This window comes from Caloenas nicobarica, chromosome 2 (genome assembly GCF_036013445.1).
Source record: "Caloenas nicobarica isolate bCalNic1 chromosome 2, bCalNic1.hap1, whole genome shotgun sequence".
NCBI lineage: Eukaryota > Metazoa > Chordata > Aves > Columbiformes > Columbidae > Caloenas > Caloenas nicobarica.
The window spans coordinates 1,462,151-1,482,225 of record NC_088246.1 but is presented as its reverse complement, the minus strand read 5'-3'; the positions used below and the strand labels follow the sequence as shown (position 1 = coordinate 1,482,225).

The 20,075-nt window shown below is 47.2% G+C and overlaps 1 protein-coding gene across 1 annotated transcript in view; it reads right to left on the bottom strand.

Annotated features, from left to right (window-relative positions):
• The window catches only part of SETD2 (SET domain containing 2, histone lysine methyltransferase), a 64,160-nt gene that overhangs the window by 17,170 nt on the left and 26,915 nt on the right, over positions 1 to 20,075 (bottom strand). The window contains exons 6-12 of the mRNA XM_065627367.1: positions 18,429 to 18,552; positions 17,410 to 17,487; positions 17,028 to 17,125; positions 15,417 to 15,543; positions 13,954 to 14,088; positions 13,209 to 13,337; positions 10,244 to 10,885 (exon numbers count right to left, since the gene is read on the bottom strand). Coding sequence (XP_065483439.1) covers positions 10,244 to 10,885; positions 13,209 to 13,337; positions 13,954 to 14,088; positions 15,417 to 15,543; positions 17,028 to 17,125; positions 17,410 to 17,487; positions 18,429 to 18,552 — 1,333 coding nt within the window. The remainder of the gene's footprint in view (positions 1 to 10,243; positions 10,886 to 13,208; positions 13,338 to 13,953; positions 14,089 to 15,416; positions 15,544 to 17,027; positions 17,126 to 17,409; positions 17,488 to 18,428; positions 18,553 to 20,075) is intronic.

Sequence of the window (20,075 nt, the reverse complement as noted above, 5' to 3'; positions counted from 1 at the left end):
CTGTGTTGGGGTGTCTCAGGTCACCGATCCCTGCCCTGGCAGGGGACATGTCCATCCACCACCAGCACCCGAAGACCTCCCGTTGTACCCGTCCTGGTCTTCAAGGCAGTTTTAGTTAGTCCTGCGAGGAGCAGGGAGTTGGACTTGATGATCCTTATGGGACCCTTCAACTTGAGATGTTCTTTGATTCTGTGATCCTTGAGATACTCCAGTGGAACAGCCACAGTTTCACCACGTCGTAGAAACAGAGACGTTGCTGGTGGCCATCATCTCCTCACCCATCTCATCAGCTCCCATGGACCATCCCTGGGCTTCTCCCAGCACCCACCAGCCTCATCACGAATGGGCTCCACAACTTTGGTTGAGAAAAATACATTTATATTATATATATGTAAGAAAAACATTGTCTTAGCTCCACATTTCAAGCTAAGAAAATATACTTTCCTTTGATGAAACAAATGGAAGTATAAGAGACCCTGTTGTGGTCTGTTCACAAGATGCAACCACTTCAAAAGTGCTGCTGAAGGTTACAAAAAAAGTTATTTTGGCCAAGACTTTAAGGATTTTTGAAATAGTGTTGCTTTTCCATGGAGCTTGAATGCAAAGCAGCAAACGTGCAGTTTGAAGTGTCTGCAAATAAATGGGCTGTGACCTCTTCCAGTGGTGAGGCATTAAGGAGCCCGCAAATACGGCCTTTGCCAATTGTTCCGGTTTATTCACACATTTGCTATTGATCAGAAGAGGTGGGAGCAGGAAAACCAGATTGGGAGAGTGCAGAGCAGAGACGAGGGATGCAGAAGCATCACCAGTGCTCCCTTTGCCCAAACCCTTTTCTTTCTGGAGCCAGCCAGGCTGCCCGTGCCCACCCAGCCCAGCCCAAGCCGTGCCAGCCTGGAGGACCCCGAGGCCATGGGACAGCAGATCTGTGGGACCAGGGTGGGGAGGAGGAGCCATGGAGACCACAGCGACCACCGACATGCTCTTAACACCGGCTGGGCGCTGAGGGCTCAAAGGAAAACAGGTTATCATCGAATCATTTTGGTTGGAAAAGACCCTCAAGATCATAGAGTCCAACCATAACCTAAATCTAGCACTGCCCCATGTCCTGAGAACCTCATGTCCGTCTGTCCAACCCCTCCAGGGATGGTGACTCCAGCACTGCCCTGGGCAGCCTGTTCCAATGCCCCACAGCCCTTTGGGGAAGAAATTGTTCCCCAGATCCAACCTCAACCTCCCCTGGCGCAACTTGAGGCCGTTTCTCTGTGTCCCTGTCTCCCCTCAGCTCCTGTTCTCCAGCTGAACCCCCAGCTCCCTCAGCCGCTCCCATCACACTTGTGCTCCAGCCCCTCACCAGCTCCGTTCCCTTCTCTCAACTCGCTCCAGCACCTCAAGGCCTTTCTTGGTGTGAGGGGCCCAAAACCGCCCCCAGGATTTGAGGTTTGGTCTCCCCAGTGCCCAGCACAGGGACGGTCACTGCTCTGATCCTTTTGACCCAACCCGTGTTTTTTCTCTCCATATTTCCAGGCAGGTGATGGTTCGGAAGCTGGACCAGCCCCCAGTTCAGCTCCAAACCTCTGGCAGAGTCACCTGGAGCGGTTTTATGCCGATCTGTGGGGCCGATGTTGCGCAGCCGCTGTTTAACCAGGTTTTATTCGCCTTGCGAGGGTCCTCAGGGCGTTTTCTCACCACCTCCTTTAATTATCCCCTCTGATCTTTCGGTGTGTTGCATTAAACCCCCCTCATGTTGACTTTCCATCGTTATCATTCGCGCTGACGACCCCTCAGCCCCTCGCCAGCATCACTGTCCCCCACCTTTCCTGTCCACGCTGCCTCGGTCCCCAAATGCCACCAACTCGTCACCTGAACCTGCAAAAGCGGGACCTTAATCCAGGGGCTGAGGTCACCGCTGAGCAGAAGCTGCTGCTTCGCAAGGGGAAATTGCAAGAGGTGTTAGAGCACTTTTAATTATTTATTGCTCTTCTGAGCCACCGGCAGCCCTGGGGTTACGGCGCTTGTGCGGGGAGAAGGGGGAGAAAAGGAACGCGAGCGCAGAAAAGCGCTTTTTTCTATTGAGTTTTGCTAAGGCGACGTGCAATTCTTCGAAAAATCAAGTTATTTGAGCCAGAAACCATTTCTCATACACACTACGTGTTGCCAGACCGCAAAACCCACATGAGCAGGAGTAACTCATCGGTATCGTCCCATTATCTTAATAAAACGGGACAGGACTTGGGAATGAAGATTAAAACTTCCACAGGGTCCTGGTCTGGCAAACGCTGGGACTGGGGCTGCCCCAGTTTAACCACCATCAGTTTGCAATTGTATTTTATATTCAGACTTTTAAACTGTAAATGAATTTTTTTAATATTAGTGATCCTCATGATCGTACAGTACGTATAGGGATGTTTTACAACATTAATGACCGTCCAGATTCTGGTAGCTCAGGGAAAAAAGCTCATTTTCTTTTAATTCCAGCTTGTACCAAGCCCTTGCTCTGCTCCCTTCCCGAAATAACATCGTAGTTCACAAAACCACCCAGTTATTTGAAGCCAAATGTGAAGAACCAGCTGTTTTCTGGCTGAAAATACAGTCAGGAAATAACACCAAAGAAGTCAAGTATGAAAAATCAGAGAGAGAAAATTCAGGGTGTCCCTGATGGTGGCTGCTGCTATAATTCAAAAAAAAAAAAAAAAAGTGATTAATTAATAAAATATATAGTTAGTGCAACACAAAGAAGCTTTTCTAGGGGAGTGTGCTGAGATTTTGGCTTTCCCAGGGCAGGATTTGTGCTTTCCTAAGAGGGAGCAAAACCAAAACTCCGCGACCAGCAAACGGTGTCGATTCTCCAATTTAGAGCACGGGTGAGGAAAAGACCTCTAAATAAAAAGAAAAGATGATAACAAATTGAAGATAATAAAAATATCAAATATCATGAAAAATATAAAGTGGTAACAAATTAAAAGGTAAAAGGGGTAAAAATAAAAATCTTGCACCACTCGTTAGCAACGTGTCCACCTCCAGCGCTGGATTTAACGAGAGGTTTGAAAGTCCCACTTTTATTGTGTTAGGGAAATAAAACTCACCTCTGCCCCACGGGCTAAGAAAATATATTTTCCTTTGGTGAAATAACTGAAAGTCTAAGAAACCCTGTTGTGGTCTGTTCGCAAGACAAAACCACTTCAAAAGTGCTGCGGAGGGTTTGAAAAAAAAAAAAAAAAAGTGATTTTTGGCCAAGATTTTCATTTTTTTAACTACATATTTTGCCTGAACACAACGCGGCGAACACGTGCAGCTTGAAGTGTCTGCAAATACATTTGTTGTGATGAGGGGCATTAAAAGCCTGTAAATACATGGTTTTTAAATTATTCTTATTTACTTACACGTTTTCTATGGATCAGAAGACCCCAAATTTATCATATATTTAACTAAAGGCAGCAGCTCAGTTTGCGGTGGGGAAGGATGCAGAAGGAGCTGTTGTGGATAATAAAGCCTCTATATTAATAATAATATAAAATATAATAATAATAGAATAATATAAAAGTCATCCCAGCCGCAGGGATGACTTTGCCTCGTGCAGGAACGACTGGACCACAAGAGAAGCTTCTGCGGACCCAAAATCACCCACCGGCGACGGGTTTTTTCTATTTATTTTCTTTTTCCTGCTTCACCCCCCCAAAAAATATCTCCTTCTCAGATGCATCACAAAGCAGCACATCCATAAAAATCAGTCCAGGCCTGGCCCGAGTGACGGTCCCATCAGGAGAGAAGGTGCGATGAGGAGCCACCAAGCACGAGATGATGGATGAACCAGCCCAAATTACTCGTGGCCAACGCCACCAGTGAGCGGAGGGAAAATCTGAGCTACACCGGCCTCCCCAGCTCCTAAAAAATTATTTATCCCATGAAACAGCCAGATGTGCAACGGGAAACTACCGGAAAAAAGGGTCGGTGGGAAGAGGAGGCCGAGGGCCACTTTGAGTGAGGGGACTTGGCCAACGCGGCGTTGCCCGGTCCCACCACGCATTGCGTTGGGTTCACCATGACCTAAAGTGCAGCTGATGAAGGGAAGAAATGTGGCGATTCCAACTCAACAGAGATAATTGAGTTGGAGCTTTGAGGTCGAAGATGGCTGAAGGTGGTAGGGGCACATCTGCCCTCCTTGGGTAAGAGAAAACTTATTTCTCTGAAAGATGTGGCGGTGAAAACAGGGACAGGAGGAAAATGGGTGAAAACACACCAGGATCCATCCCATCAAACCAGATTGTTCTAAGGAAGGTCCCCAAAACACAATTATTATGAACTGAGGAGCGAGCTACGTCTTGCTGAAGAGCAGCTACAGATCTACCCAACGGGTGGAAGACGGAGGCAGCTGAGTCTTTGAACCGGCAACAAAGGGAGGAATATGTCAAAATTGCTCCATAAAAACCAGATGGTGGTCAGAGCAGACACAAGCCAAGGGGAAACTCCGAAGAAAAGCCTATTTTATTTTGGGAAACGGAAGCCGCTGGCTTTGAGCGCGCGGAACCGCTAAAAATCAATGCGACCGCCGCTAACGGAGTCCAAATGGCTCTCGCCCTTCCAGAGCGGTTTTTAATGAGTTGCACAGAAAATTAAACACAGAAAGAAAAGTGATACAGGCCTGTTACAAAGAAAAGAATAATAAAAAAATACAGCCCCGGGCCTGAGGCTGTCCAGCTGCAGACACAAACCATCCGTGGGCTGGGAGAGGCAGGAGAGCGGCAGAGCTGCTCAAGACGGAAAGGAAGAGCGTGCTTAACAAAACTCTTTGGAAATGTGTCCTAATTCTGATTTAACGACACTAAAGTGGAAAAGACCGATGGACAACGTAGGGAAACAACCTGGGTAGGGGCTCGTCTTGTGTCCGCGCCAATGCAAGGAGAGCAAAGGGGTGGCCACTGTTCTACGCCGACTTGTGCCAAACCAACCGTCCACTTGTGCGTTAAAACCTCTGTCGCCCAACTAGGGACCTGGTGTGGTTCTCCTGGGGACGAGGGGATGAGTCCCACACCTGGACATAGAGCTGGAAGGTCACCTGCAGCCTCCAGAGCTCGAGGTGCTGGGCGAGACCTCCATGTGCAAAGCCAAGATGTTCGTGTTGTCTCATCTCACCCTGCTCTGGAGCGCTCTGAACTTATGTTGAAGGAACATCCCACAACCAAATTCATCCCCTTCCAGGCTGGATACCCAACACTCCACCAGCCAGGACTGGATCTGCCCAGGGAAGAGCACGAGTGTGATGGGAGCGGCTGAGGGAGCTGGGGGTTCAGCTGGAGAACAGGAGCTGAGGGGAGACAGGGACACAAAGAAACGGCCTCAAGTTGCGCCAGGGGAGGTTGAGGTTGGATCTGGGGAACAATTTCTTCCCCAAAGGGCTGTGGGGCATTGGAACAGGCTGCCCAGGGCAGTGCTGGAGTCACCATCCTGGAGGGGTTGGACAGACGGAGATGAGGTTCTCAGGGACATGAGGCAGTGCCAGGGCTGGGGGAACGGGTGGACTCAATAGTCTCTTCCAACCCAAACGATTCCATGATTCTGTTCTATTCTGTGATGCCTCTTCCCTCAATAGCTCCCATCCCCTCGGCACGAGCACGAAGCTCCAGCACGATGCCAAGGGATGGAGCAGAGCAAGAGAAAGGCCCTAACGCCACGACATCCCTGCTTGGAGGCCAAAAAAACCCCAGCACAAACAACAGCCTGGCCGCTCACCAGCACCTATTGTTTGCACAAACTATTTCTTGCTGCAAGTTATAACAAATTATAAACCTTTCAATTAAAGCATGCGATGTGCGTGCCGGAGCAAGAGCCAGGCGCTCCAGGACGGCTCGTCTGGGAAGAAGATGGGCAAGAGCAGCTTCACTGGGTTGTCCTATCAAGATGGATGAGACATGATTTGGAAAGATTATCTCGGGGGAAAATGAAAGCTCAGTTTGCCTGGGTCACCCAAGCTCTGCGATCCCTGTTCAGGCTGATAATTAAGGTCACTGAACGGGCATTTTCATTGCAAAAGAGAAAGTTCGCCTTGGCTAAAGTCGGGGTAACACCTCAGCCATTGGGGTAACACAGCCTTGAACTGCAATTCACGCCTAAATACTTGTGAGGTTAAAAGCGACCAACTAAAACGCTTTAAACCCAAGACACTTGGCTCTTTCCTAAGGCTTTTCTTAAAAAAAAAAAAATCTTTTCTAACTCATAAAGGTGAGATCCTCACAGCTACAACTTCCAGCTGCCCCCTCCCCAGAAGGTGAGGGTGTCCTCTGCCCACCCAAGGCTGGAGGAAGGTGCCAAAAGCTCAGTCCCACCTGCAGAGCGGCGCCCAAACCCCGCTGGCACGGTGGGACGTCCCGCAGCGGCCGGCGCTGCTGTGCTGGTTGCGTTCGCACAGCATCAGCCAGTTGGCACGTTCGCTACGGGACAGATTTTAGACCTGAAACGGATCATCACGAGAAGCTTACGACTTGGGCAGTGGAGCCGCAGGACCTCAAGGCTTCGCTTTGGTGTAAATGGCGAGGAAACCCAAACGGCCGGACCGCCCTGAAACACCAACGCTACAAAAGCACAAGCCGAACTCCTGAACTTCTCCTGTCCCTCAGCTTTAGCTCCTGAAGCCATCAGAAGGATGTTGAGCCAAGCTTGACATGGTTGGCGGTGCTGACCCTGCAGCTCATTCCTGTGATGCCAAGAGGGCAGAGCACTGCTGGCCATCATGTCACAAATCACCTCCATCGTGGGTCTGGTCATCTGGATCAGTCCACGGAGCCGTACCCGAGCACGATCCTTCAGCTGGAATGGGCCACGGTGCCTGGATGAACCACGCTGACCCACTGCCAGGTGTCCACCACCCAACCTTTGCCACGCAGAGTGAGTTTGAAGCATGGAGAAGACACACACGGGTCCCTTGGAGAGCAGGAGCAGCTGGAAACTTCCCCCGCTGGGGAATGTGTGTGTTGTGATGGGTACGTAGCAGTGGCCAACGCTCCTCATGGGTTAAGGAGCTGGAGCGTAGGAGCCCCGTAAGCCGAGGACTTACGAGTCAATGTATAGCAGTAGAGAAAAAAAATAGCTCACTTAATCCTTTCACGCCAGGAGTTGGGATTTTCCCGGAGCGACGTCCATTGCCGGCAATGGACACACCAAAATAACGTCGGCAGCAATGAGTTAACCACCTCTGTCCTCTTTCCACCTATTACATTGCTCATGCATCATCATCATCATCAGCTTCCCAACCTTCTTCCCGGTTCTTCACCATACACACGCTATGTCCTCGCCCTTCTTCAGCACGGAGTTGAAAATGGAGTTGAGAAAAGGAGACCCATGGTCAGCTCCTTGCTGCCCTGAGGAGCTGGATGGAAATGGTTGAAATTACCAAGCGGGTCATCGCCAAAACTGGAGAGGACACAGCTTCATTTAGGAGGTTTCAGACCCTCCCACCTCCCACCATCCAACGCCAATTGTTGCAGATGTTCCACTGCTCAAAACCAGCTTTTAAAAAGCTCGGGATGTGCTGGAAAAGGCACCGGGGTCTCTTGCCACCGGGGTGACCGGGTTTTCTAAGGTGACCGTCCATCCCCTTTCCATCTAAAGCAGCTTAGGCTTTTCTTTTAGACATTGGCCACCTCCAGAATGTCCTACGGTGGCATCTCAAGAGGTGAGAGTTGGACAGAAGCGGTTTACTCTTAGCGCCATGATAAAGTTGGGCTGGATGATCTCTAAGGTCCCTTCCAACCCAAAACATTCGATGACTGTGACTGAAAGTCCAGCACAGGGTCACGGTTTCCGCACAAATGCTTTACAGAACAAAAAAAACCCACGAGTTTTCACAGCCCCACAGCCTGATTCTGCTCTTTTTTTGGGTTGGATTTGCTGGGATTACTGCAAATCTTGGGCTTGGGAGATGCGCCCCCATCTCTACGACCACAAACGAGTGCTGCAGCAGACTCTCAGCATCGTTGTAACGATATGAAATTAATTAATAAGTACACTATGACACAGATGGAATGTAAATCCACATCTTAAATAGCAACCGTGATGGGTCGTGACTCCCCAGCCCAACCACGGGCTTCACCAAAGGTCCCCAGATACCCAAGGCTCCAAAGAAAACACAAACCTTGGCATTCAAATGACACTGTCAGATCAAATTTGGTCTTAAACCAACATTTTGGAGAAGTCGTTCAATTTGTGAAACTTTACACTTTCCATTAGCGCTTTTAAACACTTTTTCTGTGCTGTTTCAAGGTTAAACCCGGCAGCACGTGATGGGAGCGGACGCGCTGGTTGCAAACACAAGGCTGGATCTGGCTAGGCCGAGTCTATCTCCAAAGCAGCGCAGAACTAAGACTTGGCTCAGCTTTCGGTTTAAACAATCTCAGGTATTAGCGATGGACGGAAAAGGACTTTGTTTCAATTTAATTAAAAATTCAACCTGATAGCGTCACTTCAATGAAGAAAATCGTCACGCCCACACAAATTTTAAGAGCCTGCAAATGAAAATCTCATGAACGATCAGACCCACTTGGTAAAGAGGGGAGGGGAAAAAAAAAAGAAACACAACCTAATTTCCCTATAGAAACGTATTTTAGTTGTTTGTATGGTAAAATCTCACCTCTTTTCCCACTAAGGTTTATGGCACAAATGATTATGCTCAAATTCTGCAAACGATTCTTCTGAAAAATTCAGAGATTAAGATTTCTCTTCTGTAAATCTCTAGATGTGTTTCATAAATGTTAATATTCGTGGCTACGGTCACTGAACAGTACGGGCAAAGTTCCACGGGCTCCAAGCTTGTTGTGGTCTCCTCCATCTGCGTGTGGTTTATTATTTTATCAGCCTCTTCTAAATCACTCCTCATGATCAAATCCAATGGGGAAATCAACTCTTTAGCTATGCGACGCATCATAAAACATAAATTTCCTTTAAAACTACTGCCAATAATTAAAACCGGGCAGATCTTGACTAAGAGAAGAGCAGAAGCCTCAAGCGTTGAGTCGCGAGTTACTGGAACGTCATCCTACATCCCATCAAAAAGAGCTGTTGGTTGAAGGTCAAGTTGGCCAAGTTGGCCACCTGCACCACATGGGGACAGAGAAGGGACCCATGGCCACCGAGCCCTTCTCTTGGAGAAGTTTTCTGCTCAAGGAAAACCTTGACGGAAGTGAAACCCAGAGCAGCTGCATGTTCTAACCATCTTTAGAAGCTCAACACGCACAAATTTGAGTATTTACCTCACTGAAACACCAACAGGAAACGCCCAGAGGTTGACTCAGCACAGCTACCACTCGGCCTTGAGGAAGGATGGAAAGAAAAACCCTCCTGCCCTATTTATTTTGTGTTTAATTTGCCACTCAGGTTGCCAGAGGCTACTCTGAAAATCATTTGGTGCTTATCTCCTGCACTAAATAACCCATCCTTCAGAAGAATTTTGGCCCATCATCTAGAATGTGGCAAAGTGACATGAGGAAAATTCAGGATTTTTTATTTTGGGGGTTTTTTTTCAAGAGATATTTGCTGAACAAAAAGATTTTTTTGAGGAACAGGTAAGAACAGGAAGAGAACTAAGATGTAATAAGTGGCCTAAAAGGTAGATGAGGTTCTTAGTGCCATGGTTTAGTGGTGGACTTGCCAGTGTTGGGTTATGGTTTGGACTCGATGACCTTAAAGGTCTTTTCCAACCTCAATGACTCTGTGATTCCATTGAGAGAACACAAGATGGCCAACAAACCGGCTTCTGGAGGTTCTACACATTGCAGATGAAAAGCAGATGTTAACAGGACAGGAAACGCTGACAATGTTGTGATAAACGAATTTTAGAGTGAATGGTGCGTCAATTTGTTTCAACATTGACAGATAACGGGTCACTCCAACCGAAAATGCTCACGGCGCAGTCGCTAACCTTTTTTTCTGATGGGTTGCCAAGGGAAACTCAATTCCTTAGAGCTACCCTCTCCCTGAACAGCCTAAAAAATAACTGCACAACCAAAATGTCTTTGTGTTGCCCAAACTGAATTATCTGCTGTTTTCAGCGTGCGACGTATCGACGCCTGGAAATCTACCGTATGTCACATTTAGGGCACTTTGCAATGAAAGGATATATATAGAAAGCACTTTTTTGCGTAGAAAAGACAATTTTAGTCGTCAAACATTTATCAACAAGACAATGTAGCCCTGTTTGTACCGAACCGCAAATAATTCTGCATTTTCCTCAGCAAGAGGTGGAACTGCCTCTTACCTTGAGCTCCTTCCAGCTGTCGAGCAGCCTGGTCGCCAGATCGCTCACATCCACGATTTTGTCCGTCTGCTCCTGGCTCCTCTCGCTCTCCACGTCAGATACGCCTTCCTCTTCGTCTTGAGACGGCGTCTCCATCGCGATGGGCTCTTCCAACTTGGCACCATTGCTCTCTTTCACCTCGGCTTCGGGCTCGGCCTCCAGCTCCGCCGTTTGGGGTTTGCTGCTCTCCACCGCCACGTCGACCGTGGTTTTGATCTCCTGCTGCGGCTGCTGCTCCTCTGCCACCTCCATCGGAGCTCCCTCCAGCTGATCCAGGTCCTCTTTGCCCTCCTTCCCCTCCAGCTCGCTGGTTGTATCCGAGATGGCACTGTCCATGCTGTTCTCGCTTATAATTTTCAGTCTCCGAAACACCAGCTTCTTGGGGGTGTCCGTGTCGCCCTCCGCGCTCTGCTTGGCGGAGAGGTCGGGTGTGTTGAGCGGCGTGTGAGCCCGCGAGGTGTTCTCGCTGGAGTAGCCGTCCCCTTCGCTGAGCTGTGGGACCGCGGTCTTGGTCTGAGCCCAGCGCTGGATCACGGGCAGGACTTTGCTCTCCTCCAGCATGTTCTTGGTGGGTATGGGCAGGAGCTCGAGCGTCTTCATGATCTGATCACAAAGACAAAAATCACATTGTTAGACCCATTAGAATTTTAAACCAACTCTAAGCTGGGAGAATTTTCCTTTCCTCGACAAGAGGTTAACTCTGAAATATCAATCTGATGGTGACAGGTCATGGGTCGGGGATCGCGGTGTCACTTCTCAAGGCTGAACGGCAGCGGAGAACTGCTGAAAGCAAATAAACCGTGAGCGGGTGGAAAAGAGCGAGCACAAGTATTTAGCAATTGAACTAATTTACCAATTAGTTGCAATTAAAGTGATTCAGAGGAGCTCAGGCGCTTACGGCCGGCCATACCCATTCCCATGACAACCAACACAACAACACAGCAGTTAGAGATGCTACATGAAAGGAAACCTCATCAGAAGCATCGAGCCATCAAAAGAGAAGAGATCGACCCCAAAAAGTCTGCAAATTAATACCAGAAAAGCTTTTTCCCCACTTGGCAGAGGTGCCGTGTGCTGCGGAGCGTTCCCGTTGTCCACAGGATGGAGAATCAGCTGCTCCTAGAGCTAAACCTTATGCACAGAGAGATGTGGACAACCAGGGATCGTCCTTTGGTTCTCCAACCATGAGACGAGGCAAGAACGGGCACCACAGGCAAGGCAAGAAGCAGCAGCAGCTACTGACGATGTGAAATAACCTTTGAAGGATCCAGCAAGTGACTTCAGCAACTTCTCTCCCAAGACCGGCCCTGGTTTTGAAGCAGGAGATAACCAGCCCTTCCACAGGACTTCCCAACATGTTCGCTTTCGAAACCAGCCCTCCGGGAGTGAAGGACAGAAGGTGAGTTTATGGTATTACATTAATTTCTGCCATGGGCATCTGACGGCCGAAAGAACATTTATCTTCAAACAGTGACAGTTTAAAAAAAAAAAAATAGGGGAGGGGGAAAAGCAAAGCACGGTGTGGCTGCAACTTTCATTTGCAACTGCGTAAAGAATTACCTGGATTTTAAAATATATCCAATCCACAAACTCCCACCAAAGCTGACGGTGTATTGTGAACACCAAGAGTGGAGATGAAGCTGCCACCACCACTGACTCAGTTTCCCTCCTAAAGCTTCAGGGAAGCAGCTCTGGGTTTGAGATCAGTGAGGCTGAGTGTCTGAATTCATTCCACAGGAAAACCAGAGTCTAAGCTTAACCTGACCATTGACTTCTCCAAAGCTGGAGGTTGAAGACGACTTGGACAGGAGCTACCAAGCAGCTCTGCGATGCCACAGCATCTCTATGTCAGGGAGCAAGAGGAAGGCACCGTATGTACAAAAATCCAGACTCGAGACTCTCTCAGAGCAACAGCTTCAACATTAGATTGGATCTGGCAAACAATTTCTTCCCCAAAGGGCTGTGGGGCATTGGAACAGGCTGCCCAGGGCAGTGCTGGAGTCGCCATCCCTGGAGGGGTTGGACAGACGGAGATGAGGTTCTCAGGGATGCGGGGCAGTGCCAGGGCTGGGGGAACAGTTGGACTCCATGAGCTTGAGGGGCTTTTCCAACCAAACGATTCTATGATTCTAAATTTAATCAGCTTTTGAGCCGTAATTCGGCGCTGTCGTGGTGACGCCACATCACATCAGCAGGAGAGAAAACAGGAGGCACCCGCTGAATCTGCACCTTGTACGTGGCCCATCAGCAACAACGCGCTCTGCGCAGGACGAGGATGATGAAATGTGAGTAATTCTACTCAAACCTTACAAGTCACAAGCTCTAACGTAACGTCAGAGAGCCCTGACCCAACAGCACGGCAGCTTTCCAGGTATTTACAGTCAAAACCTCATCTACGCAAGGATGGATGAGGATGAGGTGGTGGAAATGGTGCCTTTAACTCCTGGTGTAAAGAGGAGAAAGGTGTGAGTTGGGCACAACTCAGAAATGTTCAATACCAGCTCGGAGAAAAACTGCACAGCACCCTTCTGCTGGAAGCGTCTTTAATAAAGGAACTTCCAGATGTCTGTTTGCACGCGATGCCGAAGTGCGTATAGAAAACAGAAATACTCAGGTTCCACTCCAGACCGTCAATACCTCGAATTCCCTGCGCGGTTCAGTACAGAATAAACAGCAACAATCTTAAGTCTGGCTCATGTCACTAACTCAGAAATCTTAAGAAAAACCACAAGAGCAAATTTTTTCCGTACATTAGGGATTTCCCTTAAAGCACAAGTTTTAGGCCGCAGTTTTCAGGATACCTGCAGTTTGTTTGCAGGAACATTTGGCACATAATATGTATATTTAAAAACAAATCAATAAAACCATCATGCTTCTGAGCAATTAGCAATGCTAGGAAAATTATAAATCCAAGGGAATTACTGACCTCCAGCTGCAACTTCAGGTTGTTAGCGCTGCTCCCTCTGCCATCGCCCAGCTCCGTCATCCAAATCCAGAGCAGAGATAAACCGTGACACTCCAGGAAGGACTTTAGGCAGGACTGCGAGTGCGTGTTCTGGGTGAGCCAAAGGTAAAGAGATGGTCAGAGACTTAACAGGCAAAAAAACCTTTCATTTCCCCAGGTTAACATGGTTTAACTGCTCAACTGGGCTTATGTTACCAGCCAAACTCATTGCAGAAGCCAGAATTAGGCACCTGCCGAGATCAGTGCGCGTCTAACGTAATTTAAGCGGCCGTAACCGCCAGGTTTGGAGCAGTTAACTCGCATGGCAGAACCGTTATAACCATTACGACCGTTACCTGGGGGACAGATCGCGTTGGGGAACGAAACTTCAGGTGATAACGGGTTGCACAGAAAAGCGGCTGCAACTCATCTGCGTCTCGGAGGTGAGACAGCTGCGATTTTAAGCTGACAAACTACTCGTCTACACCCCAAAACACTCACAGACAATTTGCTTCTAGAAATTGGCATTTTGCATCATGGCCCCAGCGCCAGCAAACGCAAAACGGGCAAAGGGTGGAGGTTACAGACCAGCGACGAGCTTGGCTCACGCTTGGGACGCTGGTACGAGCGCGAGACCTTCCTCCCGCCCTCCTCCTCCTCTAACGAGAGCTCCAAGGACGTTCATTAACGGGACGCGGTTTCCTCCCCATCGCCTGGCTCCTCTCACCTGGATGAGCTTGAGACAGGTGAGTTTCTGCTCCAGCGTTTCGATGCGAACCATGAGGCGGGATAAGCTGAGAACCTGGTTTTTATCGGAGAGCCCTTCTCCGTTCTCCAGCAGCGCCTCCAGCTCCCCGTCCACCTGCCGCGGGCAGAGAAAAACAACTATTACGGGGTTTTTTTAGGCCTTAAATCCCATATAACGGCACATTGCTCCCAGCAGTTGTGTCTATACACGCAACAGGCAGGAATTCCAGACTCTAATATCCATTTGTCCTAACGAACAACACGTTTTCGGAGGGAATTCCAGGTGCGTGCACCAAAATAGTCCCAGTCACAAGCTTATCTTTTCAAAACAGAGGTGCACCAAGACATTATCTTTAATTGCAGATAGATTTCCTTCTTTAAATACCTAAACTGCTATTTATAATCTTTACAACCCGAGGCACGTTCCTCTAAATGCGGACACTGAAATAAGGTTCGTCATTTAGCTCAGTGCCATTGAACCACTTATAAATGACTTATAAATAATTCCCTGGCTTCCTGCCTCTCCAATACAGTAAATAAAAATGAAGTTGGCATTTTTGGAGGTAACTTGTCCCAAAAGAGCAGGCAACAAATCTTATATGTATGAACAGAGGTTTCTATCTTCAAGAACAGAATAAACAGATCTTGTAGGAAGCAAAAAGAGCCTGTGCAGGCTTTTTGCAGCAGTTTGCATCCGTGAAAAAACAAAATCTTTTGGACCGTTTTGCTCAAACTTCTCTGCACAGTTTCCTACATCCCTGCAATTCAACGTGGGGAGTAGGTTTATAGAATGAACACTCACAAAAAAACTATAAAACTACAAAAAGACTAAAAAAATAGTCCGGATTTAAGTTACATATTTCATTCGGGTCCATCCGCAAATACAAGTGTAAGTGAAGTCGGCGCAAATCCGACGCACGTTCGTACAAGTTCCCCTGGAAGCCGATTTGCCGCCGGGCCGGAGCAATTAAAAGATTCAAATTTCACATCCCAGCCCGGAGATGACAAATATCTGCGGCCTTTCGGTTGTCCAATTTCAGGTAATGTCCTCAAAGGTGAAGCCAGTACCGTCTTATTTCACCGACGTTTCAAACTCATGCAAAACAAACCAAATTTTTAAAAGTATGTAGAATTTTACGTGTTTTTTAGTAGGTTGTGGTGTTGATGGCTGCGAAAGTCTCTCTCCGGTGGGACTTTGTGCCAAGTTAGAGAGAAATTAAACACAGATTTAACTAAAGCGCTGAGAAAACACAAGTGCTGAGGGCCCACGTGAAATAAAATTATTTAAATACATCCACGGAAAAGGTCATTACAAATCACTGATCACACAAGACGACAACAGGGGTGACCTGAAGACACACGGAGAGGATCAAACCAGCCCTTGGGTGCTGCTACTCTTAGAAATTAATTTTAAAAGCACATATAAAGGAGAATGAGACCCACCGAGTCCTTCTTCCGGGATCGTTCCTTCTTCATCTTCCCGCCGGCCGCTCGGATGCTCACCCTGTTCTCCCCTCCCAGGTACCCCCGGCAGTTGGCGGAGCCGCAGAAACATTTCTGAGCCTCTTTGCTGTCGGTGGGCGCAAGAAACGGAGAATTTTAATAACAGATCAACCACAACCGCAGCGAGTTATTTTATCTTACTCTTCAGAGCACCCTCCCAAGAAAGGGACGGCGACTTTTCTGCACGGCGAGGCCCTTCTGGCCGCTAAAAATTCAAATAAAATCTTTATTTCGCGGAGGCGTTGGGGCTGCAAACTTTGTACCGCACATCGTAATCAACATATTAATTTTCTTAATGCATATGCAATCGATATTATATATTTATTAGGAAAAAGGTTTGCATGCTCGAAACAGAATAAAGAATGGGCTGAGGATTCGTGGAAATAATAAGATTCAAATGGAAGATTTTTTTTTGCATGTTTATACAGCCATGGAGAGGAGAAGAGATATAAATTATATTCTCTTCAGGCAATATTTCTACAAAACCTCTGTATTTTCTACTTGAGAAACCACAAATTTTCAACTATATGCCACAATTGCTTGGGAAAATGTTGATTTGGGGTTATTTTTAAATGTGTATAATCCACTGGAGGACTGGGGCTCTGCAGTACTAAGCCATATACAGACAAAAATCAAATTATGTGTGTATAACCTGCATATTATGTGACTCTTCCCCAGCTTTAGGGATATTTTCACCTGCCTAGAAATCAAACAGGCTTTGCTGTGAGAGCAACCAGAAGGGCTGAGGGTAAATTTGCCTTTTTTTCCTAAAAGTTTGCAGCAGGATCAGAAAAATACATCCAGCACCTGACGCTTTAGCATGAATAACTTCATAACACAACTAAAAATTAATTTCTGGTTCATAGGAAGAGCCACGGTGTTGCAGAAGGCGGGATCCGGAAGGAAAAGGAAGAGACATTCCTTAAACAATTCAGTAACAAAATAAAAAAATCAGGGATTATTGATAATTAATCTCATAATTACAGGTCGCTTCAAGTTTTTGTGCTCAAAAACAGAGTGAAATACTTCACCATGTAACTGGACAAGCAAGAACATCTTAATTTTAGGCTCAGGTTTAGGGAAGGGAGGCTGGAGCTTTCCCACCGGATGAGAATACGTCGTTTGGGGGGGTTTTACAGCTCTGCAAGTAGCTGCAAAGTCGTAAAACGGGCGGGTGGGGATGAAGAGACGCCGTGGAAGGGGATCGCGAAGTCTGGAGCTCGGGTCATTAATAATTAGACAGAGGAAGGAACAGTCAAGATAATTATCTGGGAAATTTCCACCAGGGAGAGAGGGTACAAAGGGAAACAAAAAGGCAATAAAGCGACACTGGGAAAGATGTTAAATCAATGGGAAATTCCTCTCCTAATCTCTTGTGTTAGAAATAGAAGAAACTTTATCCAGGTAGGTTTTTTATATATATATATATATACACTTGGATTCCAGTACATTTACAACCGCTCTGTTAGACGAGGGTTTGCACTGGTTTGTTGGCAGGGTTTTTTCACTGCGCCAACGCTCACAAAACCAGTAGAAAAAGCCAAAACGTACCCGTATCTCTGGAACTGGTAATCGAACGTCAGCTCGGAGCCCGACGGGACCAGTTTGGTGGTGAAAAACCCAACTCGGAGCTGCCCGTTCACCGTCCACTAAAGCAAGGAAAAAACAAGGTGACAAGAGTTAGGACAAAAACCAGACTCAACGCTGGGTTTGGTTAAATTGACAAGGCTGAGCCTTCAAACAGCATCGCCGATACATTTAAAATTTGCTGAGTGGCTCAGCAACATTCACCCGTTTCAAGCAGCCATTGCCATTTCACCAAGTTACGGCGGCACCAAAAGAAAAACCCCGCAAAGCAAAGAAACGCAGAGATAAAGGAGAAAAGCTGCTGGGTCTGAGCTCGCCGGCTCGCAGCTTTGATCCAGCCCTTTACCTTTTGCGTCTCGCAGTTCGGTTCACAGCTGTGGTTCATAAAACGAGAGCAGTTTCCTTTCTGGGTAGCGTCGATTATCTGAAAAGAAACGATAATTACAGTGAAACAGCACCAGGTGAAATACGAGGCAGTATTTATATATATATATATATATATATACACACAACCCTTTTCTGCTCCAGCTATCAACTTTATTTGGTTTTCATAATGGGTTTTATAGCAATATTAAGTGCCCCGAAAAAAAAAGGGCACTAAGAAACTGGTACGTGGTTCTTAGTTTTCATTACAGGTTAATACTGAGTTCTTCAGTCGGGCAGGGATGCTGAATTTTTAATATCGGCTTCTGAGCCTCTGATACAAGGAATATCAAGGCTGGGGAAGCCAAATGTCTTTGCCACACGCGTCATGTTCGACCAGCAAGGTCGTCTCCTGGATCCTGTGTTGGAAACGCTCCCCTGTGCCCCCTTGTGATCACAAACCAAACCGACGGCAGCTACAGAAATTGCTTATTTTGGAGGGGGGAAAGAGGAAAAAAGCACTTTGGAGTATTTTTAGCTCATTTACTGTAAAGCTACACAGAGCCAAAAAGTCTTGACAGAGGAGACAAGCGGAATATGGTATTAAATTTCTATTTATACACTTTGTTCTCGGCAGGTAAGCGAGGCTGCGCTCTCTGTGCCGCAGCTCCGCGATCCCACAGAGAGAAATAATTAATCATTCCTGGTCTAAAAATATTTCAGCAACACAAATCCCGCACGTAGGGACCCCACCAGGTAACACCGGCCCAATTCAACATCGCTCTGTGAGCAAAGCCAGTGAGAAAATGGGGTTTCTTGGTCTAAGAATTCTGCTAAACCAGGTTGAAACTGAGCAACGGGTTAAAAAAATGTAATGTATGACAACACAAAGCCAGCCAAAGTTTCTTTTCCTTTTTAATAGATTCAGGACGTTGTTTAGAGGGTTCAAAGGGAACCGACGTCGTACGTAATCAAGGCTGAGCCCCCAATCCCACCACTCACCTCGTCGTTCTTCAGGGCCATGAAATAATAGTGAATGTTCTTGTTCCGGGCATATTCCTTCACGCGAGCCTTGAATTCTTTGTGATCCAGCACTTCCCCACAGTATTCCAAGACGAAAGTGTTGCTGCAAAAGCCAAGAGGTAAAAAAACCATCACTGCTTAGCCACAAGAAACACCACGGAACAGAAAATAACAGCAGCAGAGACGAGTCCGCTGAATAGAACTTGTAGTTTGGTCATTGTGGTGGTGTAGCTACGATTATTAGACACTTCAATGTCTTAATTCTGATTTCTTTTTTTACGCTATCACATGGGTAGGTATATCCCAGCGAAAAGTCCAGACACAAGAATAAAGCTCCCTTTTGAGCGGGGTTTATTCTGTAAAGTACAAGAGGAAAATAAGGAGTTTAGAGAGAAGGTGCTGGCGGGTGGTTTTCCTCGGTTGCAATGGAAATATCGCCCTGAACCCTCCAACTCTTTCCTTGTGCGTAACCAGGAGAGCACCGCGAAAGCCAAAGCTCCTGCCCAGCCCCACCCGACCAAGTGTTGGGTGTTTTGGGGCAGGTTTCACTCACCTCATCTCCTTCCCATCACTAAACCCGGCTCCTCGCACCGTGCTGACCGTCCAGCCCACATCTGCAAATCGCACCCGCCTTCCCCCGTCCGTATCCACCCAAAATAAAGGGTTCAGGTCTGACGACCTGCGGCTCAGTTGGGTGAGTTCCCTTCAAATTCCCCACCGCAAAACCGCAACTCTGGGAATCACAGAATTGCAGAATGTCCCGAGTTGGAAGGACCCACCAGGATCGAGACCAACTCCTGTCCCCGCACAGGACAACCCCAAACCTCTATATATTATATCCTTATTACAGATCGGAGATATAGATCTTAAAAGGAACTTATTTCTTCCACTATGCTTTGTGCCATATGCTGTGGATACAAAGTACCAACTCTAACCTATATTACAACAATGATTTTGCTACCAGGTTATTCTGATTTTCTGTATTACACACTATAAAGAAAAGGGAAGAGCTTGCAGGGAAGTATTTTGTTTCTCCGCTCACTATAAAAAGATTTGGATAATTTCACAAGATGAAAGGTTTTCTCTTTTGCTTAGTAAGACATTTCTTCTCTAGGCAACATTCTCAAGTTTTATGTTTATATGAACTAAGAGAATTCTGACGTGACACCGTGTATGTCTGATGTGCTTCGCAGAGCTGTAAAGTCACGAAATGGAAAACAATCTTCCCATCCTTCCCACCGTTTCTGATCCCACCCAGCAGACACGATGGGGAGCTGTTCGCAACCCGTCGCATCTTTACTACAACCTCCAGACCTTGTCTTCAAAAGAAATTCCTAAAAATTTAAATAAAACCGGACCCAATACTTCCATAACTCCCCTGCTCCAGCCCCCAGCGCTGCCGCTTCCCTGTGCACGTTATTCCAAAACCAACAGGATCCTGCTCTCACAAGGGTTAAATCCAGCAGCACCAGGGACTACGCGGATTTATTTGGCAAATCTGGAAAATCAGGACCAAGAAAACGCCACGATGTTCAGCCTCTTCTTCAGTTCAGTCGCCGCGCAAGAGAAGAGCGATGGGGAGCGCTCGTTCATTTGAACCATCACTTAACGCCATTATCTTTGACA